This window comes from Chionomys nivalis, chromosome 1 (assembly GCF_950005125.1).
Source record: "Chionomys nivalis chromosome 1, mChiNiv1.1, whole genome shotgun sequence".
Taxonomy (NCBI): Eukaryota; Metazoa; Chordata; class Mammalia; order Rodentia; family Cricetidae; genus Chionomys; species Chionomys nivalis.
The window spans coordinates 121,567,011-121,591,626 of NC_080086.1; the positions used below are offsets into that span (position 1 = coordinate 121,567,011).

The 24,616-nt window shown below is 43.8% G+C and overlaps 1 protein-coding gene across 2 annotated transcripts in view; it reads right to left on the reverse strand.

Moving 5' to 3' along the window:
• The window catches only part of Plekhh2 (pleckstrin homology, MyTH4 and FERM domain containing H2), a 115,027-nt gene that overhangs the window by 36,462 nt on the left and 53,949 nt on the right, over positions 1 to 24,616 (reverse strand). The window contains exons 7-16 of one of the 2 annotated variants that reach the window (XM_057782387.1): positions 24,204 to 24,389; positions 21,075 to 22,030; positions 18,270 to 18,345; positions 16,783 to 16,877; positions 16,100 to 16,244; positions 13,549 to 13,685; positions 13,341 to 13,451; positions 12,886 to 12,972; positions 11,279 to 11,437; positions 2,937 to 3,017 (exon numbers count right to left, since the gene is read on the reverse strand). In XM_057782387.1, the coding sequence (XP_057638370.1) occupies positions 2,937 to 3,017; positions 11,279 to 11,437; positions 12,886 to 12,972; positions 13,341 to 13,451; positions 13,549 to 13,685; positions 16,100 to 16,244; positions 16,783 to 16,877; positions 18,270 to 18,345; positions 21,075 to 22,030; positions 24,204 to 24,389 (2,033 nt within the window). The remainder of the gene's footprint in view (positions 1 to 2,936; positions 3,018 to 11,278; positions 11,438 to 12,885; positions 12,973 to 13,340; positions 13,452 to 13,548; positions 13,686 to 16,099; positions 16,245 to 16,782; positions 16,878 to 18,269; positions 18,346 to 21,074; positions 22,031 to 24,203; positions 24,390 to 24,616) is intronic. The other variant, XM_057782394.1, reaches the window with a different exon arrangement.

Consider the following 24,616-nt stretch of genomic DNA (forward strand, 5'->3'; position numbering starts at 1 on the left):
GCTAACCGTCTCCTAATTAGAATCTTCCTCACTCCCGTCAGCCTGTTTCTACATAGACGCCTCATGTCCTGAGAGACAGAGGAAAGACTGTGCTGGCTCTGTTCAAAAATCCTCCAGTGTGTCTCGTCTCATTCAGTAAAGCTGGAGGCGGCAGGACACAGCGTGCCAAAAGACACCTCTTTGGCCTAAAGTTTATTTTGAACTATAGCTATTTTCAAAGTGAAACAAAAACGCAGGTGCAAGGGGGGGCACTCTGTCTCCCCCCTTTTTTCCTTCAGGGCAGGAGATTAAAGCCCCATATGGAAGATGCTTTTCGTAACAAGCTTAAACAATCTAGCATCAAGACGGGAAGCTTATACAGAAACTCCTGTTCAGCCCCGCCTATCCTGGTAGGCGCTTCTCCACCCAGTCAGCTACAACAACCTGTCCCTGGGCCTTGCCCTGTTTTCTCACGTTACTGCTCTTTGTTCAGTTTCCTAGGTGTCCAGCTTCATAGGGTCTTCATTTCCGGACAAAGCCTTGTGTGCCCTACACAACGTACATCCAATACATTTGTACACTTTTCTCCTATAATGTGTCCCGTGCCAGTTTAATTCTGAGGCCTACTGAAAACCCCACCAACACAGAGGTAAAATTTTGTCTCCCTTAGAAACCCAGCATTTCACTTTGACCTACTAGGACTCGTGTGGTTCAGTCCCTGTCACAGCCCTCACCTCGCCTCTCACTAGTCTTTTCCAAAGATGTTCCAGTCTAGCTGCATGGACACCCCTCTTTTCTTTTTTCTTTTTTTTCTTTTTTTTTTTTTTTTTTTGGTTTTTCGAGACAGGGTTTCTCTGTAGCTTTGGTGCCCGTCCCGGAACTAGCTCTTGTAGACCAGGCTGGCCTCAAACTCCCAGAGATCCGCCTGCCTCTGCCTCCCGAGTACTGGGATTAAAGGCATGCGCTACCACCGCCCGGCAACACACCCCCCTTTTCTAAACACAGCAGGCATGCTCCTGCCTCGGGGCCTTTGCAGTGGGTGCTCCTTCTGCCTGGGACATTGTTACAGACAGTCACATGGCTACATTTACACTTCGTTTAGAAGCCAATGAAAAGCGACATCTTACTGGGATAGTGCACAGAAAGCAAAATAACACCCACCTGGTAGCTGGGTAATATAGTAAAGATGATTTAATTAAACATGTTATCGTTCACATGGAATGTAGTTTTAACACTTTTTAGAAATTATTTCTATTTCCTGTGTATGTGTGTGTGTCTCTCTCTGTGTGTACCATGTCAGTAGGTGCCAGCAGAGGCAGAAGGGGGTGTCAGGCTCCTTGGAACCGGAGCTACAGGTGATGAGTGTCTCAATGTGGGTGCTGGGAAGCAAAGCCAGGTCCTCTAGAAGAGCATCCAGTCCTGCTAACTGCTGTGTTAGCTCCCCAGCCCCACAGTGTGAGTCTTTACTCCGTAAATGGGTAATAAATTCACAGAGCAGCTATTATTCTGAGAACTAAACAGAGTGTACTTCTAAAGAAAAATGTAAACTTATCTACACTTTTGGGAAAAGAGTAGGAAAAGAGGAAAATAATCAGGCAAAAGGTCACACTGATAATAAAAAGCAGGTTTTTAAAAATGTGAAGAAAATGAATTCTACTATAAAACAGAACAGTACTCTGCTAATCAGGAGCTCCGGGCACAGCAGCCCCATGACATCCTAGTCTTTGTCACCTCAACATTTAAATCAGTTATTATTGCGTCATGGGATTCACTGTATGTTCTGGCTTGGATATGAAGTACCGTTCCCGAGGACCCATGTGTTGGGGCTTGGTCCCCAGCTGCTGTGACGTGTCTAGAGCTTCTGTAAAGCTGAGAGAGTGGGACATATCCCAAAGGAGAAGGCCATTAGGGACACGCCCCTGACCTCTCTAGCCCCTCAACTTCTCTGAAGATAACTCTCTTACTGAACCTTCCGACAGGTTCCCCCAACGTGTGTCATGTGTCCCCAATTCCATATCAAAACTTCAATCTTCTTTTCTTTTTCTATTTTTCTTTTGTTTTGTTTTGAGATAGGGTTTCTCTGTGACAGCCCTAGTTGTCCTGGAAATCTCTTTGTAGACCAGGCTGGGCTCGAACTCAGAGATCTGCTAGCCTCTGCCTACTGTGTGCTAGGATTAAAGGTGTGCGCCACTACGCTCAGCTAATATACATATTTCTGACGAACCTCATCCCACAAGCAATGCAGGGAACAATGGCCCATATATTAAATACAGCTGGTAGACCTGAAAGCACAGCCTGTGAAAAGGGACCAGGTATATAACTGACCCATATGGTCACAGGACCAAGTCTAGTATCATTAACAAACCAGCTGCGGGCTGCTGTTGCATGGCGCTAATACCATTATTTACATGTGGCCCACACAGCGTGGCTAACTCCGTGTAGTCATGGTGATATTAAGGTGGTACTACTGAGCACCTACAATGACTGGTGGCCATTTCCTTTTTGACAGACGGCCCATCTTTCTACCTCCAAAGTGAAGGTTGCTCACGTTCCTGGAGGTAATAATGTAGAAGTGGGAAGACAGAACACAGAGGGACAAACAGATGAACGGTATCCGGGCATCCGAGGACCTGACAGCCCGGATTCTTTTTCCTCCCCTGGCTGTCCTTCTTGGCTGTTCCTGGCTTCATCTAATCTGTCAGAACACTGGGGAGCATGGCAAAGTGAAGGCTTGAGGGGAATAAAAGAAAGCTTTGCTCTTCCGGTTCTTACGAAGGGTGGTGGGTGAAAAATCACTGAGCAAAAATTTACAATCAAGGGTAAGTTATTACCCCAGTTATAAATATACTGGCAAAAATTACCAAAAATTCCCCCAAATCCCAGTTTTTGCCTAGCAACAGAAAAGTCACCACAAGCAAAGTTCTTTCTCTCATTGGGATATTAAGACACATACATACCTTATCCTCTTGACTGCGAAAATAATACAAGATCTTCCCAACAAGCGTACACCAGACTCTCTTAGAGTAGCCGTGTTTTACCTGAAATTATATTTCAGTGGATTAAAGTGCAGTCTGGAAGACTGGAAAATTGCAGTACAGTTTACACATTTTCTGTGATGCTCTTCAGGTGTGCAGTTTGCTCAAGGCGGAAGGGATATCTGAGTGGACTGCTCTAACGCTGCCAAGATTTGCCTCTGACAGCGGCTGACAGCAATCACACAGCCCAGCCCACCACACAACACTTCCTGAGAGTTTGCTGTGTGTCACAGACAATGCTTCTGACTCTTCTCAACCAGTGGGTCAAGACCCCTTTGGGGGTTCAAATGACCTTTTCATAGCGGTCGCCTAAGACCATTGGAAAGCACAGATATTTACATTACAATTCATAACAGTAGCAAAGTTACAGTTCCGAGGTCACAACAGAAATAATTTTATGGTTGGAGGTCACTGTAACATGAGGGTCACAACACTAGGAAGGTTGAAAACATTCATGTTTTAGGACTAGGATCAGGAGCCAATTTCACAATTAGATTTATTTCTTAGTTTCCTTATTTCAAAGATTTCCAATAACCCAGTGCCTCTCTGGGTTGGCATTTTAATGGTCAAACAAAGAAATTATCAAAACCTGAAGAATTCTAGTGATTTTGTGATTAAAAAAACAAAAATGTGTTGCCTTCTCTAGAAGGAAGCAGGCGAATGACGCAATGCTGTCAAAGGCTGCCACTATGCTGAGGCTGAGACCCATTCCACTCAGGTCCACAGTAAGTGGCAGAGACAGAATCTGCCTCTAGCCCTTGACTGTGTGGAGCCAGAGGTTAAAACGGGAGAGACCGATGTGAACACGACACGGCCTCCTCTGCAAGAGCTCACAGTCTTTGCTGATAACACTATCATCTGGTGAGGTGAGTATCGTGAAGGAGTCAGACCCGGTGGCTTTTGTAGCTAGCGCTGGACTGTGAGTTCCAGCCTGCACTAGTCCTGCGCGGGTACAGTCACTGAAGGTCTACACCAGACACACACCACTGCTCCTCCATTCTGCCAGAACATGAAGAAACCCATTCCCACCAGGGGCAAGCCTAAGATAAAGCCCAATTACTCCACTCTAGAATATTTTGTGCTTGTTTGAACCTACCCTGCTGTTCCACTTCCCTGGCATTGGCAGCTCGCTCGCTTGCTCTCTCTCTCTCTTTCTCCTTCACACTCTTCTGTCCTCAGGCAAGTGACTTACCCTGCTACAACACTGGATTATTGTACCCCTCCCTGGGTTATCATGTGACCAAATGAGACAATACATAAATAAAACATAATAGTAGCTGCAATAAATACTTCCTTCCTTCTATATAAACTGCCAAACACATGGACTCTGTGAAACCCACAAAACCAGCTAGCCCTTTGGATTTTGAAGCAATGGTTTAAACAAATAGCTCTGCCACTAATGTTTTGATGGATTTAGAAAGGTCGTTTCAAAACAAAGACAACAACAAAAAGTTTTATTTGGCAAGGCATGCCTCAGTTAAATTAAATTTGGAAAGCTATATTTCCAGAGGAATATCCTGGGTTTTTCAACAGTGCTCTGCAGGACTGTTTCCGCTCTTTCTAAACAGCTCCGAAAGAAGTCATGTATTTTGGAAATGATTTATTTTTAAAATAGAACAATGACTGCGTCTAAACTAAAAGTAAGTGGAGAGCCTCACCAAGTCCTGTAAAAGCTGCACTTTAGAATGTAAACACACACCTTACATTAGATTTCTTCAAACTCCGGTTCTGAAAACATTTTAACGAAGCATGTCATACCAGACAAAAATACTAGACAAAGCCGGGACATGGTGACGCACACCTTTAATCCCAGCACTCGGGAGGCAGAGGCAAGCGGATCTCTGTGAGTTCGAGTTCAGCCTGGTCTACAGAGATAGTTCCAGGAAAGGCTCCAAAGCGACAGAGAAACCCTGTTTCAAAAACAAAAAGCAAAAAATAAAAGATAAGTCCTTTTGGAGATGTAAAGACGACCTCAAAGGCTTGGCAAACCAAATCACTTAAAAACTCACTCTTGCCTTTGCCTTGGTAACAGAAGCCTTGCATATCAGTGGTGTTAAAAGTTGAAGAGCAAATAATATAGACTTTCCTCTAAGCCTATGTCAGCACACAAGTTCCCAGTCTCCTCTCTTCCCTTGTCATCTCATCCCTATAATGTCACCAGCCTTGATGACTCCGGTCACAATATCTAGCATTTTAAGTGCTTTTGATGTGTCAGGTACTGTCTGAATGCACTTTATATGTTGAAATGAAGTATATTTCATGTTTTCAACACCCTCAGGGGTTGTCACTATGGTTATTTCCCCTTTCACAGATAAGGACACTGAGGCACAGGGCCTGTAAGTAACGTAACTTATTCCTGGTCACGTGGGTGGTGAGTAGCAGAGCCAGCACTTGGGCCTAGACAGCGTGGCTCACCGGCCCTCGCCCTCCTGCCTCTGAAGCATCTCTTCAGCTGTGCTCGTCCATTTCCAATGAACTGCTGGGTTTCATGTTTCCAAGCCCCTGTCCTCACACCCTAACTCTTCTGTTCCACACTGGAAAGCACCCACTTCTGTCACTTACATTCTGCACTCCCCAGCCCTCTCACACTGCTGTTCTTGGACCTGCTTCCTGGTTCGACTCCCCTGATCCAAGTATCTCTTAGTTTCTCCCTCCCTGCCTGGCTTTTCTCCCTTCTCTGCCAACCTGGGATCCCGTGTTTGATCACAAAACAATTCTTGCTCCAGGGTCCATGAGCAAATCACATTCCTATGCTCCTAACAAATCCATTCAACGTGACTTCACCTCCACTTGCCTTGAATAGCCCTGTGGAGGGTGTGAGAAAGGAGAACGCTATCTGAGATGGTCTTAACCATTGTTAACAACTCTTGAGAGTGGATGGTGAATCTTTGAAGAGATATTATAACCTTTACTTTGGGTTATTCAAAATGTTAAAATAAAATATACCCTTCAAACCATCACCTTGGTACACATGAAGATAAACAAGTATAACGTTAATTGTAGAATCCAGGAGGTAGATATATCAGTGTTTATTGTAAAAATTCTTCCAAATCATTTCACATTTGAAATTTTATATACGATGATGTCAGAAAAAGTCACTATGCTCCTGTCCCCACACTGTAAAGTCTCTGCTTCTAATATGGGCACTGAAGACACCAGAGAAAAAGAACACAAACTCTAAACAGCACAGCTCTGTGAGCCCTTGGCAACACGGATAAACACCCAATGTCTCTGGCTACACACATCCTCAGTGACTACGCCCAGTCCTTTCCACTCTCAGGAGCACCTTTGTCTTGGGGAGACCAAGGAAACCAAGGACAGTATAAGCGACCTCACTCCATACCCCTCGAAAGCAGATACCCGTCCACACTGCTCTTTACTTCCTTCCAGCCCTTCCTCGTGCCTTTCCACAATTCCCGCCCACTCATGTCAGGGTCTTATGCTTAATCTCCCAGGTCTCATAGCTTCTTCCCTCAGCTTATAACACAGGGCACATGCCTTTCTCATCCTCTTGTGACTCCACGGTCAGCCCAGCTGGATTCTTTCTGGTGTTCTGGAGAGTACAGAGAGCTCGTAAACTCCCCCTACTCATGCCTCCTACTTCCCCTCCACCCCACCGTGCTCTCTGAGCATGACCCACAGACCTCACCCTCCTGCTCAAGAGCTCCACTGCCAGGCTCCATGACAGTACCCTCAGGAGTTTTCATCCATGCCCCTACATCCCTACATTTTGGATGTTCCACTCCCTTGCTCTAAAAGTCTACATTAATTTTTTCTGGATGTCTTCTCTCATTTTTATTGCTCTAACAGTTACTTAAATGATGCCAAGTCCCCAAACCCTGCTTTCCCATCCAGCTCTCTCCTCCAATGTAGGTTCTTCTGCTGCCTCCTAGGCTCCCAGTTATTGTCGTGTGTGTGAGAGTATATGGTGGGTGGGTGTGGATATACAGTCATGAGGTCCATGCGGAGGTCAGAGGACAACTTTGTGAGGTAACTCCCACCTTTCCCCGGGTTCCGGGGATTGAACTCGGGTTGCCAGGCTTGCGTGGCAAGCACCTTTGCTCGATGAGCCATCTTGCTAGTCCGTAATGTTTCTTAGGTAAGATATCTTTACAAACTGGAAACAGTGGCGTTTCCTTTAATACAGTTTCTCATGCTGTGGTGACCCTGAACCATAAAATTATATTGTGTTGCTACATAACTGTAATTTTGCTACTGCTGGGAGTCAGAATGTAAGTAGCGTTGTTTTCTGATGGTCTTAGGTGACCCTGTGAAAGGGCTATTTGACACCCCCTCCTGTGACAATAGGTGAGGTGTGACCCACTGCTATAGTGCACCTGCTGCCCTCCATGATCATCACGGACCAGCCTCTCCAAAACTTTAGACAAGCCCTAATCAAACACTTTCTGTTTAAGTTACCTTGGTCATGTTGTCTTATCATAGCAATAGAACCATAACTAATATACCCTCTGACTTCCACGTGCTTGCGGTGACATGTATGTGCCTAAATTCACATACACACAATAAATAAACAAAATGCCAGTTTTGGAAAGGAAAGTGGTATATATGTGTGTGCGCGATATGAGCAGAAGCTGACATTACCACCCCGATAAAATGAGCAGCAAGCGACCAAACAGAAACTTAGCCCGGAAGAAAAGCAACTGTTAGCCAAGACCTTTTTTTCTATTAAACTCAAGAGTTTACTATACGATTTCTCTGAAACAAGGGGGAAAGCTCGTGGTTATGAATTCTAGAGTGAATGGCTTTAGCCTAGCATTGTATTCATTTTTAAAAGAATATTTTCCACAATGCAAGGAAGTTCCCGATAATAAAGTAAATGTTTGAATGGTAATGAAATACTTTACCAGAAAAGAAATAAACAAGACTGAGATGATTCATTCAGCAAAGTGTTTGTCACAGCAAGTGTGAGGACCCAAGGTCAATCCCATAGTACCTATGAGAAAGACCAGGAGAGGCATATTTGCCTGAAAGCCTGATGCTGGGGGTGCAGACACAGGAAGAGCCCTAAAGCTTGCTGGTCAATCAGTCCAGAAGTCTGTCAGCTCCAGGCTCAGTGATAGAACAGAACTCAACAAACAAATAAACAAACAAATAAATAAATGAGGTGGACAGCGATTGAGGAGACTCCTGACATAAACTTTTAGCTTACATACACACACACACACACACACACACACACACGCAAACACATCACATGTCTCTGTTGAATACACTTGTGAAATCTTTCTTCTGGTGCCCAGTGTTACCTCAGTGGGTAAGATTTTGTAACTATTACTGAATACCACCTGCCCACATTCCCATTAGATATCAATGACAGCGCAGTAAAATTTCACTTCTTAAACAGAATGCAAGCATATCATCATGGATTTGTAGATATTTACTGTGTCATCTCAAAAGTGACCAACAGGATGTTTTAAAAATTTCTAACAGTAAGTGGCTCTGTCCTTTACAGGTCGCTGTCGAGGCGACCAGAGTCGTGAATTGCACCAAGTCGGTGACGTCACTCTACGTGCTGACGTCACTCGACGCACTGACGTCACCCTACGTACACTTTTGCCAGATCGTTTGATTGCAATGAACATAGCAGACGCGCTGACTGCACTGGCGTTCTGTTAGTGTCTGTATATTGTAAGGGACCGTTATTGGAGCTGACATGTAGAACAAAACTATTTTTCATTTCATGGGAATGGACAGTGCTAAAAGCTCAGCTAATTTGAAGCAATCTTACAGAAAAGGAGGGAAATGGTGCTGTTTTCAGTGAATGCTTGAGCAGTTAATAATTAGTATCCAGTCTGAAATAGTTAACAAAATTCCCCAAACATAATAAAACCACATGGAACTAACCGATCTGCTTGGCATCCTCTTCAGGCATTTGCTTCTGGGTACAAAGGGTAATAACAGTGCTCCTCTGTGCCTGTCACCTGACGGCACATCACACATCCTGAAGCGTCAGAGCTCTTGTGATGTTAGAAGGATCACCACACACAGGATTTTACTTAAGCTACTCCCAACCCCACATGTAAGCTGATTGCAATTTTTCTTGATTATAAACCATGCTATGCAAATATTGTTTCTGCAGCAATAAACATCTCCATCATAGGCATGTCTTAAATCCCAGCAGCTGGGTGGCAGAGGCAGGCAGACCTCTGTGTTTGACCGCACAGAGAAACCCTGTCTTGAAAAGCACACCCCCCCCACACACACAAAAGTTCTGTATCTCAATAGAGTCACAGTAAACATATCTCAAAGTCACTCTACTTCTGACTCGTGCATTCCAGACTATGCCAACTATCCGTCACCCTAGTCTTCACATTCAAACAGAGAAGACAGAACACGTGCTAAACATTCCAACAATAAAATCTGCAAACTCAGATCACTTTCAAAGGATACATTCTTTGAACAGAAAGAATTGAATCAAATGGAATTTTTTAAAAAAATGCTTTATACTCATTTAAAAATTATTTATTTATCTGGATGTATGGGTGGAGGTCAGAGGACAATTTGTGTGAGACAGTTCTTTCTCCCACCATGCAGATATCAGAGACTGAATTCAAGCCATTAGGCTTGGTGACAAGTGCCTTTACCTGCTAAACCATCATCACACCAGCCCCCGAATGGTGTCTTTTAAAAATAGTTGATATTTGGGCTAAGGAAGCATGCTCAGTCAGTAAAGTGGACCTGAGTTCAAATCCAAGCACCCACAGAAAAAGTGAGGAACGGTGGTGTGCTTTTAATCCCAGTGCTGCGAAAGAGGACCCCTCAGGGCTCTGGCCAGGCAGCCCAGTAAAGCTCTGAGAGGACAAGTTGAGGCTGGTGACATGGCTTGGTGGGTAAAGACACTTGTCACCAAGCCTAGTGCTCTGTATTAAATCCCAGAGCCCACATGGTGGAAGGACATATCTGTCTCCCACAAGCAAGTATTTAGTGATATAGGAGTATCATTAAGTGACAATGCATTGACCCCACACACAACTGCGGTGATATCTTCCCCCTGACACACACTTGCAGGTGCACGTGACAATGCATTGACCCCACACACAGCTGCAGTGACATCTTCCCCCGACACACACTCTCAGGTGCACATAATATGAATAAATGCAAAATTTTTTTAAATGAAGGAAAAAACAAGATGGACGGCTCCCGAGAAACACTGAGGTTGACCTCTGACTTCACATACATGCACACACACATACACGCACATGCACACATACAAACACACTTGTACACACTCACAAAGAAAGTTGATATTCATCTGTCTGTTCATTCAAAATTAGTGAGTTAACATTTGAACAAGGGCACTGGCAAACTGTGTTCCAGAGTGGCACTCTTGCAAACTGAAGTGCATTTCGATACTGGATTTCAATTTTCTTTAAAGTCTTACTTTTAAGCAGATTTTTAAAATGATATTCCTTATATCAATGTGCATTAAAAATTCTTAGAGATAGCAAGCTGATTTCTGCTCTACTTGCTGGTCTTTTCTGTTCCTTCTCAGCTTTACCGTATCTACTCCTCTTCCATTGTGCCCTTCAGGTTTTGGTATCCACTCTTTAGTTACTGATTAGAAAAGGCTTGTTAAGAGCCGGGCAGTGGTGGCGCACACCTTTAATCCCAGTATTCGTGAGGCAGAGGCAGGCGGATCTCTGTGAGTTCGAGGCCAGCCTGGTCTACAGAGCTAGTTCTAGGACAGGCTCCAAAGCCACAGAGAAACCCTGTCTTGAAAAACAAACAAAAAGAAAAGGCTTGTTTAATATTTTTATGCTATTATCTATTTAACGTGTGTGTGTGCGTGTATGCGGGTGAGCATGTGTGTGTGTGTATGTGTGTGTGTGTGTGTGTGCATGCGCTGCAGCACATATATGAAGGTCAGAGAAACTGGTGGGAGCTGGTTCTCTCCCACTATGCGGGTTTTAGAGATCAAACTCAGGTCTTCAGCCTTGGCAGCAAACACTTCCATGTGTTAAGCCATCTTACCAGCCCAAGCTTACTGCATATTAAAAGTATTAACTGGGTTTCACACTTTTCAATGACCTAATTTTTTTATTTATATTTTTGCACGTGGCCAAATTTATCTTTCTTTCATCTCTGAGATCCCTTCTCCCATTTTGGGCAGTATACTTAAAAACACCCTTCCCACCCCAAAACAAAATATTAAATGCATATTATTATCTGAACCCCATTATTCATGATGCATGGAGCTTACCAAAGCAGCTTCCTAGGATGCTGCTGTACATACAGAGACCTACCTTGGTGAGCAATCCCTTGGCTGTTGGTTTGCCCTCAGGCTGTAGGCAAAGAGGATTAGCAGCTTGTACTCGCAGAACATTCTGTAACACTTTAATCCATTCTTCCAATATATTGGGAGAATCTGCAGTCAGATAATATGTGTGTTTCTCTGTGGTCAGCTAGAATGGGAGAAGGAATAACCGGAGAGGCACTAATGGTGACTTAGTCCTTGTCCAGTCAAACATCATTACTGTCAGGAAAGCAAACACATTACATAGACTCCCTGGTTCCAAGGAAATGTAGAATTCTTTTGCCACTGTGTGAGAATGATGACCATTGAGTTAAAATCATTTGCCTGTGGTCCTGAGACTGTTCACACTATTAAATCTAGAGTCACGGCTTATACCTTTAATCATTTATTTGCCCATGGGCCTGAGACTGTTCACACTATTAAATCTAGAGTCACGGTTTATACCTTTAATCATTTATTTGCCCGTGGGCCTGAGACTGTTCACACTATTAAATCTAGGGTCACGGTTTTACACCTTTAATCATTTATTTGCGCGTGGGCCTGAGACTGTTCACACTATTAAATCTAGGGTCACGGTTTTACACCTTTAATCGCCACACTTTCCTCTTCTCCTCACAGTGTGATCAGCTCTTGACTGTTGGACGGAAACTGGAGATGATGGTAAACAAACAAAGTTATCAGGGCAAGAGGGGACTTCTAGGGACAGCAGCGAGATAAAGAACTATAAACAAATGAGAAGAACTTCCACACCAATTCCTGGTGCTACCCGTGACCAGTGACTAAGAACTCACAATAGTCCAGTCTCAAATTAACCATGTTGCCAATTTCCCAAATATTTCAGGCCTCTACAATTGATTCTTGCAGTCATATGTTGAAGCTTTTCCCGATTCATCCATTTTAACCTCAGGCATCTCCAATTTACTGGGAATCAATCCTGAACCTTTCTAGCAAATGTCTTCTAACCACCACAGGAACAAGATTAAAAAAATAATGGCTATTGAAACATTTAAGAAACAAAGTGTCCGAATTTAGATATATCAGGCTATCTCAAGAGCATGTTTTAAATTGAACGGGGCTATGGGTAAGATGGGCATCAGCCACTTCTGATAGCACTCAGCAGTGCAGTGCCTCTGGGCACCAACAGAGTTCCCTTTTTGAAGTTCATGGGAGAACTGTCACTATCCAATTCTATACTAAAATACAAACATTCTTGAATTTAATAGTGTATTATGTTAGGAGTGGACCTAGCCAGAGTCCATCTTCCCAGCCTGTATTTAATTAAAAACTTGCTTCAAATTTGGCTGAAAAATATTATGTTTCAAACATCTCAGAAACTCATTTACTGGATAACCTTCCCCTAAAACAGCTTGACATTTTGAGAGCTGAAATGCCCAGGAGATTAAACATGGAAGAACACAGGAAGGAAAGGTCATAGTGCGAAATACCCATACTTTGCTCTGAGTGCAGTTTTAACTAAAAGGTCTTATGAGTATCAAAGTGATTCTAAAGTGAATAAAAAGGCATCAAACAATCCAATCTCAATGGAGAAGTGTTTCTCATGGTACCGGAAGAATGATAAATGGAAAAGGTGTGCACCTGGACTGTTTGCTTGTTATCGCCCCTCAAGATACTGCTGGATGCGCTAAGTTCAATGTGGCCCTGGGGTTTCCGAATTACATCGCTCTGCACCAAAGGAGAAAGGCAAGCACAGATTAGCTATACCAGCAGCTACAGGAACTGTTTTCTATCATTAGTGCACAATTCAAGTGGTAACCTTAATTTTACTTTATGTGTATGGATATTTTCCTTGCACAGGTATACATCATGTGCCTGTACAAGCCACAAGGGTCCTTCAAATCCCCAGGGACTGGAGTTACAGATGAGCCCAACATGTAGGTCTGGGAATGGAACCAGGATCCTCTGCAAGAGCATCCAGTGCCGAGACATCCCTCCGGGACCCGCGATTAATTTTGTATTACAGGGAAAGAAAATACTGAGAGTCTGTTTCACAGTGAGGGGAATTCAGATCTCAAAGGCCGCTGCCCACTCACCGGAGACTTGTAGTAAAGTAATTCACCGCCTTTCAGGACGAACCACCTCCGCTTCCAAGTCTTGACTTTCCCGCTCATTTTTAGTAGATAGCCAGATTTTTCTAACGGTTCCTAATGAAAAAAAACATGTGAGAATGATGTTTTGTTTTCCTTTGGGAAGTCAAACTAACTGATTCATTAATGTTTCAAAGTCTGAGTCACTGTTTACATTTTTCCCGTTCTCACTGGAGGACGAGCAGGTTTTAGGGAGTTTCTGCTCAGGCTGCGAGCACTCCGAGTCTGCGCTGTAGGCATCGGGTGGAATGGCATAATCGCTCTCCGACGCCACGGAAGAGACAGACACGCCTAGGAGAACAAAGATACAAACCGAGTCAGTTTTCTTCCTGGCGTGGGCCAACGGCAGCTGCGAGTTCTCCTAAACATGGCAGCTAACTTCTACATCGTAAACCGCCCTTCGCAAGATTTATTCCATCCCTCTGGCTGTGGAGAACTTCTAATGCAGGAAATGCAACTAAGGGGTTGGAACTGTCACACTAATTTCCAAGAAAGTCAAAGAACATGAATAATATTCTGGTATGATTGGAATTGTGGGTGTTCTCACATATACAATTTATTATGCAAGCCCACTAATGCATCTTTTAGTAAAGATTTCACATATATGTACTTATATGGTCATACATCGACAAATAAATGCTGAACCTCAACAGCATTTTTCATGACCATCCAATAAACTACTTGTCAGCTTACTGGCTTATCTATCCTCCATGAAAGATAAGCAATAAGACTTAAAGACACACAACTGTGAAGTAAAACTCAATGGGACGTTTCCCCAACGATTGAGCTAATTTTTTTAGAAAGTGTCTTGTGAGTTACAAGCCGTCCATGGACTATAGATACAACCGGAGATTTATAAATAGTAAATGACGTCAAGACCTTAGGCCATCGTGCATTTAAAATAAACCTGTTCACTGAAGTGGCGGTAATGCCACTCCTGTCTTCTTGCTGTCACTTACCGGCTCAGACAAATAACAATTGTATGACGTAGACACCAGCCACGAGGAACCTCAGCCGTCACCCTGGCTAATGTCCTCACTGTTTAAGGAGTGAAAGCCCAGAGATGGGAGGAGTTGTCCAAAGCCAAATAACTAGGCCAGGGTGATTTTGGAGGGCAAACCTCAGATCCCAAGCCAAAATGTGCCAAGCCCTGTCCGAGGTGCTCGGCCTAAGACATACAACAAAAGACACATTCGAGTCCTCTTGGGACAGAGTCCAGTGAAGGGAAAGAGATGCCCGACAGGTGGTAAGGGCAGCAAAAATGAGGTATGGAGCAGACCGGAGCACAGGGGAGGAGCGAGCGACCGACAGAGGGCAAGAACTACAACCGGAACAGAGTGGTCAGGGCGGATCTCAGAGCGGAAGCGATGTTTGAGCAGCGTGATGAAGGCGAGGCGGCTGAGTTACACAGAGGTGTGGGGAGTCGAACAGGACGGTGCGCACATATAAATAAGCCTAGCACTCAGGAAGTGAACACAAGAAGAAAGGCAGTATAAGGCCAATTTGGGCTATAGAGCAAGTGCAAGGTTAGTTTGGCCTCAAGAGATTCTGTCTCAAAACAAAATAGGTTTTTTTTTTTTTAAATCTGTAAACAAGAGGGCCACAGTGAGGCCAGACTTGAGTAAAGGGAAAGAAAGGAGGAAATGAGATTGAAGATATAAAAGTAGCCTGACAGTTATTATAAAGAAAGTTAGCAGCTGCATTCTCAGGGAAAAAAAGGGAGGGGACATCACCTTATTGGTCTCAGAGAACCAAGTTAGAGCAAGGAAACTGAATCTAGTGGGAGCCCAAACACTGCCCCAGAGACAGCGTAGTGGCTCCGATGAAGTCCCAGGCTTTGAAGACCGCAGTGGTTCCATACAACACAGTTAGAAGATCCACACATCTACAAGGCCACATAGACTTTCCTAAAGCACAGGTGCCACTTAGTGGAATCAATCTCTCTGTAAACTCCGCCTGTGCACACAGTTTTCTAGAAGCTGGGTTGGGGAGATGGCTCAACGGATCAAGCGCTTGCACAGAAGCAGGGGAATCTGAGTTCAGATACCCTAAATCCACATCAAACCAGACACAGAAGTGAGCACCTGCCATTGCAGTATAAGATGAGCGGGGCAGACAGGGGTCCCTAGAAGCTTGTGGGCCAGCTAGCCTGGCGTCTAAAGCCTGACCAATGGGATTCCTCGTCTCAGGGTGGGGAGCAACCCTGCGCTGCCCTCGGAGTTTCCCATGTGTGCACACATACAAGTTCTAAGAATTTGTTGAAAGTTATAGGTATGCACAAAGTCAAGTTGTAGTGTTTTCCACTTTAATATCAGATTAACCAACATAAAGTGTAGCTGTGTTTTCTGACGTTTAATAATATAGTAAATAAGTCTATCCCACAAATTAGGCAGCAAGGTAAGTAAAAAAAAATACTAATAAAGAAACTTCATTTGGGCCCATTATTTCCTTTTATAATATTATGATACACTACTGGCAGTAATAACAGTAAGACGATGGTGCTAATGAAAGACTGGTGGTTTGTGTGAGGTCCCAGAGAATGAAGCAGAAAAACACCGCTAGAACACCAACGTCTCAGTTGTAGGCGAATGCTCATTTCGCTACGGTTTGGAGAGCGTATTCTCAGAAACCCTATTAAGATTAGTCCTGAATCACTGTTCAGCACGTGCCGACGTCGCCTTCTACGCATGCGCTTTCCCCCTCACCTCGTTTCATGGCTCTGGGACTGCTGGGCCCACTGCGGCTGCGTGTGTCTGATTCCGACGTCCGGGAGCTGGACCTGGAACTGTCCTCTTCCTCTGAGCCAGAGGAATCATCCAGGAAAGGACTGCTACTTATCTGTGTCGCCTTCTAAAAAAGAGCAGGACAGCCCCCCTGTATCCATTCTCTAGTCTCTGTCCTCTTTAGACATACAATGTTTTATAGAAAATAGTCACTGGTCTAATTTTAAAGAAAGGAAATAGTATATTTTGACATCATGACAATCTGTCTTCAAAACTTTAGATTATAATTAGCTAGGAATTTGACAAGTATAAAAGATTCTTGAAAACACAAGACTGTCAATATCTGACAGCCCTTGTTTTAATTAGGTTCTTCTGGCAAAGGGGACCGTGGCAGGAACACAAACCTTTCTAAATTGGGAGTTTCCATTGCATCATTAATAAAATGCTAACAGTTGGGGGCAGGGGTAAGGAGGAACCACATCCCCATCGTCTTCTCCAGGCCTCTCCAGCACTTCTTGTTTATGACATACTAACGTGACCTTGTTACACTCTACAAAGGCGGCAGGCTGTGTAAGATGTTAGAAGCGGGGTCTGGAGCTTGAGGGAGTTTCCCTGCACACCCTGAAGACACCCGTATGTCTAACAGCGAGAGGTGCAATCATTACCCCCTTCAACGTTGTGTACACCGGGGTCGTCATATTCTTGTATATCAGGGATGTATAAAGGCCTGATGCAGAGTAGGAAACCATGGCTGCAGAATCTGAAATGCAAAACAACATCAGAGAAAAACCTTCCATCTAGTCCACTGGCCTATTTCTTATGACTACGCATGAAAAAGAAATCAGATTAGCAGGTGGTTAGTCACATGGTTTTATGAATTATGACACTTTTTTTATTTTTAGAGTCTTACTGTGGAGCCTAGGCCAGCATCAAACTAGCAAGTGATCTTCCTACCCCAGCCTCCTGAGTGCTGGGGTGACAGGCACCAGACACAGTTATAGATCTTCTGTTTCTCACGGGCCATTATTTCCTCATGTTGGAAGCTCCTCCACTAGATTGTAAGCTCTCTGACTGCAAGAACCATGCTTTTATTTCTTTAGCCTCTCACTCATGCCTAGCTGTGAAGAACTGAACACCAATGACCTCTGACTGAGTCAGTAAGTGGTCCCTTAGAAGATGTTCTTCGAGGCTGGAGCCTTGCCTCTAACTGGGTGTTAAGACATCACCATTCTGAAGCCCTGCCAGGAGTCTCCAGTGATCATGGGTAATACAGACTTTCCTGAATGCTAAGAACAGAAGGTAAGTATGACAGAACGCCAAGGTGACCTCTCTAGGTGAGTTAGTAGGAGGTCAGGTGGAGGCAGAGAGTCTCATGTAACTCACGCTAGCCTTGAACCCACTATGTAGCTGAGGCTAGCCTTTAGCTCTAGATCCTCTCCTGCCTCTACCTACCAAGTGTTGGCTTTATTTTTTTCTAGTGGGAATAATTGTTTTTATAATAATTTATTGAAGGAAATGGGAAAAAGACAAAGAAACCAATAGTTTGTAATTTTTTGTAACTTTAAACAGATAAAATGCCCATGTCTCTCTGCTGTGCCTTCTTGGGTAAAAACATAGTAGATCACCGTCTCCATCAGGGTTGAATGTACTTGTGCCTTTCCCTGAATACGATGATCACCAGTTTTAAGACAAACAGGCAACCATTTCCTGAACATTTACATAATCCAATTATTCCAAAGACATTTAGGAAGGTCTTGCCTAGTGAAACAGCAATACAAAATCATACAGCTTTAAAACCCCTTTTATTACGTTTTTTTTGTTTTTTGTTTTTTGTGGTTTTTTTTGTTTTTTGTCACAAACAGTTAATTCCCCAGCTTAACCATTTTAAGTGTGTGATTTGCTAGGGTGGGGCTTACCCACCGTGTTGTGACACAGACCTCTGGAAACTCCAAGAGCTCTCCCCTTCCCCAGTTTCCCAGTCCCTGGTAATCATCGCCTGTGTTCTGCTTCTGTGATTCTGATGGCTTTGATGAGCTCATCACCCCAGAGCCATATGCACCTGCCTCTTGGTGGCTGCACCCCAGTCTGCTCTTAACTAAGGCATGCACACATCCTCGAGGCGCACTCGCAGCGCAGCATGCAAAGCACTTACTTTTATTAGCATTCTCCACATTGAAGGCCTCAGACATTCGAATGCCTGATTTGGCTACAGCATATATTCTGCTTTCCTAATATAAAAGAGAGATTGAACCAGGGGCTTACAGCCAAGAAATGATTACATAGAACATAATACTTTTCAACTGTTTTTCAGATTATTATCTGAAGAAGTATAGTGTTAGCACAAAACACAGCAGTGCCAATAAAACTCAGCATTGTGAGTGACCTGCAGAGATTTCCCCCATTTGTTAGTTATTACACTATTTATTTTTGTCCCCGAACATTGGGTTGGTATCTTGACCTCTTTAGAAGATATAAAAACAATCATGAGAAAGCTTATTTATAATCACTGACCATAGACAAACACCACTTCTAATATTCTAACATTCTATATGTGGTTACAGAACTTTATAACGGGGAAGAAACATTGAATAGCTGTAACATCAAGCCAAAAACTGTTTATAGTCATTGATTACATACATATCTTTTTAATATCCTACCACGGTTAGAGAAAGAAAAGGAAAAGAAGTTGCATTCAGAACCATAGCAGAGCACTGAATGTCACTGCTTTCTTACTTCAGTGTGCATTTCAGTAAAGGAAAATAGACTTTGGACCAAATAAGAAATGGACTTGAGAATGACACTGGCATTTATTATCTTGTTCCAAAAGTAGCTTATTATGTTTCCTCTTCTCCAAAAAACGATTTCTGAAATGGGTACTGTAAGATTAGCATCACTGCCCAATGAGAAAAAGGACCCCAATGGCTCCCAGTCCCATAGATCACCACACGTTTTTGAACACAGTTGCCTGATCCAGAACACAGCAGTAAACTGGCGCCATGCTCTTCCTCCAGGCTTGCCAGGGTCCACAGTAACAGGCACAAGATCACTGATGATGGGGGCATGTTAGATTGATGAGTGTCAGAAAGAGTAGATAAGGAGCGCTTTCTTTGAACATGTGGGATTGGCACTCGGAGACTAACTGCAGAGGTCAGTCAGAAAGTCTGCAATGCTAAGGCAGTCTAAGCAGGAGCTTCAAGGCAGATGGAGTCCACCTTGAGCATGAGACAGCAGGAAGCAGGAAGGAAAGCCGAAAGAGAGTCACTGTAGATAAGAGGACAAGCCAAGCCAGGAACAGATTTACAAAGAGCGGGCCATCAGAGGTATTGCTGGATCACAGGTTGTCCCACCTGAGTGACTATGACATCCTGCACGATACTCCAACCAGGATAGGTTTGTTTTAAAGTAGCGTCTTACTGACTGAGGCAGCTAGGACATCTCCTGGAAACCCGACGATGCCTATGACCCTTCACCCACGGTCAGTTCCCTAGAACGTTTGAAAAGCAATACTACTTTTCCAGGACCAAATAGTTTCAAGAGTGAAATGGTGAAATTGCCAAATAAAATGAACTTGAAAGCTTAACATGGTCTTTGAAAATCTCAACGTAACAAAAGAAGCCAAATTTCAACTTACTACTGCCTAAGGGCAACATAACTAGAATTCCAGAGATTCGCACGCCATTTGTGTCTACTTTTTTGGGTCACACAGAATTGAGCAATAAATAAGAGGCAGTTTCATGTGGACAGTGAATGAAAAAAAAATGTTCTCTTGAAAGTAAATAAAAAGCAGACGCATCTCTCAAAGTCTGAATCTCTATTAGGGAGACCATGGAGGTCGTAATCTGCTTACAGTTACAGGGGTTACTAAATAAAATAACCATAAAAAAAAAGAACACGACTCCCAAATCCAAAATATGTGGTAATCCAGATGCTTCTTTTGAAGCCAGAGGTTAAATTGTGTCAATATGGGGAGGAAAATTCAAGTCTACAAAACAGGTCAATTCACTTAATTTTCAATATAAAATATTGGGGCTGGCGAGATGGCCCAGGGGCAAAAGGTGCTTGTGGGCAAATGTGACAAACTGAGTCTGGAAGGTCAAGAGATCCAACTCCTGTGTGTTGTCCCCGACCTCCACATGTGCACGATGGCATGCTCACCCTCCTATTAATAAATAAATGCTAAAGTTTAAAGATAATTTTTTTAAATCACGGAAAGTAGACGTTCCTAAGAAATATCACATCACTGACAGGTTGGTTTTGTAGCCACAGTCAACGTTTCCATAGAAAATTCAGTCTCCGCTAGATGGTGGGAGGGTGCTATAGCTGTAGTGGATTGCTAGGTGCATGAAGAGTAAAGCAGAACCTCTCTTCTTAACAAGTAACAAACCTCAGAACGGCGACCCGTGAGCTGCTGCAGGGTCCACTCCAAACTATCAGTTAGAGGGAGCCCTTCTCCCCACCCCATCCTGTCTCTACCTGTAAGCGGTCTCCAGCCACTGAACACTACTGCTCTTAAAACTGTTCACTTTCTCTTCCTTGGCATGCACAGCCCGGCACCATTTCTCTCTCCCCTGAGAAGCAGCCTCCATAGGAAACAAGCATCTTCATATTGTACAACTTAGAGCGGCCCTGACCTTGCTTCCCCCGGAGGAAGTCGGAGTGAACTAGCTCTAGCTTGGGTCTGTGTGAACAAACTGAATTCCAAAGTCTAATATTGAAAAGCTCATTTGCCCTCTGATTCCCCTATCTGAAACGTAAGTTATAGTTTTGAATTCCCATCTGTCTCGTTTCTCAATTTGTTTTCAGAACACGGTTGGGGAGGAGAAGAAGAAACCATATTCTGAAAACTGGAGCTTGTCAGAACAATGCCATATTTGAAAAGACACGGGGTGGGGGTGTGAAACCCGAGGGTGAGGGCTGAGAAGAACCCCGTGTGTGTGGCACACAGGAACATAATTACCCAGGAGGGAAAGCGGTGCAGAGGAGGTGTGGGAGGCTTGTTGCAAGACGCCTTCTTCATGGGCTCGCTGGTTTCCTGGTCGTCCGCATACGGAGAATCCGGGGAGTCACAGGAAAACAAGCCGTCTTCGCGGCCCACGTCCGTGCTCTCCACAACTTCCATGCTGTCACCATCAACGACATCAAGATCCGTCTCCTGAGGTCTCAGTGGCCGGATCATGCTTATGGCATTCCTGTTCGTGCCAAACATCCGCTCAGAACATAACTGTGGCTGGCTCAGGTGCCTTTTGGTGAGTGCCACACTTATACTGAAAACATTGGGGATCCTTAGCTTTGGGGGTGGCAGGTAGGCTGAAGGCACTAACTGCATTCCTTTCCCAGGTAGTGAGTTAGGATGTTTTGGGGTTAAAGCTGGGGTCAAAATAGGGCTTGGGGTGTTGGCCTCGCTTGATGAGGAGGAATAATCCAGTCTCTGGGACTGAAACTTCTTATTCAGTTCATCCGAGGAACTGTCTTGCTCCTTTATACCTGCCTGAGCATTCCCCTTTGCAAGGCTATTCTGAGCTTTCCATGGTGCCTTCTGCTGCCAAGAATACAGTTTCTTGTGCTCTGGCATGGTGATGCCGAAAGTCTCTTCTTCGAATATAGAACTGCTGTCATCAGATGCGGTGAGGTATGCTTCGCTGCCCATCCTGCCGCAGTGGACACCCTCCTCTGACGTGTGGCTGGAAAGGGTGGATGTGCACCTGGACTTGGATCTGTCCTTGCTTCCGTCTTCCTCGTCTGAACTCCAATCAGTCCCTGGAGCCCCGGAATTCTGGGATGTACCACCATCTGTTGTGAAGCTTGCTCTTGTTTTCCGGTTCTGTTCTGAGCTGCAAGGGGTCTCGTGCAACTTTCTCTGGCTTCTGTTTTCTTGCATGTGGTTATCAGTAGGCTTCTCTGCAATTTCCATCTCTAGAGGGAGATATATCACAGTGGCAGGTTGCCTTTAATCATGAAGCCTTCACGCAACTACGCTGCATGTATGCATTACCCTGCCTGACATGACTACATTCTAGAGACGGACAATTTCATGTGAATTTATCAACTTAAACTACTCTTGGTTAGTTTTATGCCTTTTAAAACAAGTTTGGAAAATGTGGGATTTATAAAAGCATGGAATCCTTATACTTTAATTTAATTGTATCAAAATAAATTGATTTTTACAAACAAATATGTTGGGGAACGAAACTGTCAACAATCTAAAGACAGAAAGAACAGAGTGTGAACTGGGCTGAGATTGAGCATCAGAGAAAGAAGCCGTCAAACAAACAAAAACCAAACACCATAAATTCCATCTTAGAAGCGAAGAAAATGACAACCCTTCTTCCGCAAACCTTCAAAATCATCATAATGTAAGTCTAAACATGAAAACAAAGTCATAATTTAAGAAACAAACTTTGTGCCAGCTAGGGGTGGCACATGTCTTTAATCCCAGCACTCAGGCGGCAAAGACAGGTGGATCTTGTGAATTTGAGACCAGCCAGGTCTACAGAGTGAGTTCCATGACAGTCAGTGATACACAGAGAAACCCTGTCTCAAAAAACAAAAAAGAGACAAACTTAGTGTCCACAATTCAATACATAAAATGTATACATTCACAGAAAAACTTTCCTCTGCTCTTGGTTTAAGTACAGCTACAACATACATGTATTTTAATGGTAAGAGAAACCCTTAAGTGTCTTTAGATACGGGTTCCATCTCTTGGCACTGTGGGAAACGGAATGCACCAACAGCTTCCTAAATTATGACTTAGCACCTCGGACTCAACAGAAAAGGAATGTGGACAACATAAATATGAACTTCACAACTGACAGAGGCGGCACACACACGCCCTCAGGTTATGCTGCGCTTGCCCCTCACATTTTCAAACGAACTAGAGCTTGGCACAGGCAAAGTCGGTGAGACTCAGCTGCCTGCTGCAACAGTGGGACGGAGAGGAAACGGCTTCTCGGCAAAGTAAACAAGGCCAGCCTGGTCTACAAGAGCTAGTTCCAGGACAGGCTCCAAAACCACAGAGAAACCCTGTCTCGAAAAACAAACAAACAAAAAAAAGATTCGGGTAACAGCAAGAAATAGGTAACAACACTACCTTCTGCCCAGAAAAACATGACGTAGTTTTGAGAATGCTGAAACCACGCCGGGCAGCAACTCCCACCTCTAGCAGTTTCCTCGCGTGCTGGAAGGAACCCGGAAACCAGCGTAGCTAAACTGCAAACTCAACCTTCCTTACAACTTTTGGGAAAAGTCAACAAAAAAGATTGCCCTTGAGGTGTTCCGGTCAGGCTGCACCACCAGGCAAAATGTGGAGGGAAGCTGGGAAAACGAAGAGTGGAAATCCTCACGCAGGACCTGGGTCGGATTACCTAGGCAATATTTTCTTCTCTGAAGTAACAAAGAAAGCAGTTATCAAAGCACACCCCCCCGAAAGGTGTTCATTTCTTTATGTGTCTGTTAAGCCAGCATTAATTTCATGTTATAAAATATTAGGTAATTTAAAAAACCTTTTCTTTTCTTTTTTCTTTTTCTTTTTTTTTTTTTTTTTTTTTGATTTTTCGAGACAGGGTTTCTCGGTAGTTTTTGGTTCCTGTCCTGGAACTAGCTCTTCTAGACCAGGCTGGCCTCGAACTCCCAGAGATCCGCCTGCCTCTGCCTCCCGAGTGCTGGGATTAAAGGCGAGCGCCACCACCGCCCGGCTAAAAAATCTTTTCAAGAAGCTATCAATACAAATGCAGAGTTCTCATCTGAAACTGGGTTAAAATGTGTGCCTTGTAGTTAGAATTATAACCTTTTATATTTGAACTATCTTTTCCACCTGCTGCAGGCAAAAGCATTAAAGAGGAGAGGAAATCAATCGCTCCCCTGTGCCCCTTGCAAAATCCTACAAAAGACACAAGATAACGAGACAGAAAGTTCAGTGTGTACGGCTCTTATGAAATATTCCCTTCAAGTACTGAGGCGCTGGGGAGAATCAAGTTTAATTCTGATTAATCATTGTGAATGACGTTTTCGCTTTTTAAAAAATGCCGAGGTAGATTGCTATAATCCGTAAAAAATGCCGAGGTAGATTGCTATAATCCGTAAGTACCTTCTATGCATTTTCCTTCGGTGAACTCGGGGTCTTTGGATGCCATCTTGCTTATTTCTTCAGATCGTACTACATGAGGAGGACTCTTGGCTCGGGACAAGAAGCACCCAAACGTCAAACCGCTCAGGCGCTGCCCTTCTGAGAGCTTCGGTGTGGCCACGCAGGACACCTTCTTGCCTTGGAGTTCTGCAAGGTCATTAAGCAAAATGGAGATGAGCTTTTTTTTTAATAATGTATTTATTTGTATTTTATGCACACCGGTGTTTTATCTGTGTGAGGGTGTCGGATCCCCCGGAACAGAAGCTGAACCTTTCATAGTTGTTTGTTAGACACAGAACAAAAGCATAGAAGGACTTGAACAAATCACTCAACACCAGAAAAGAAAAAGACTGAATTTCAGCTTTTACTTAAGT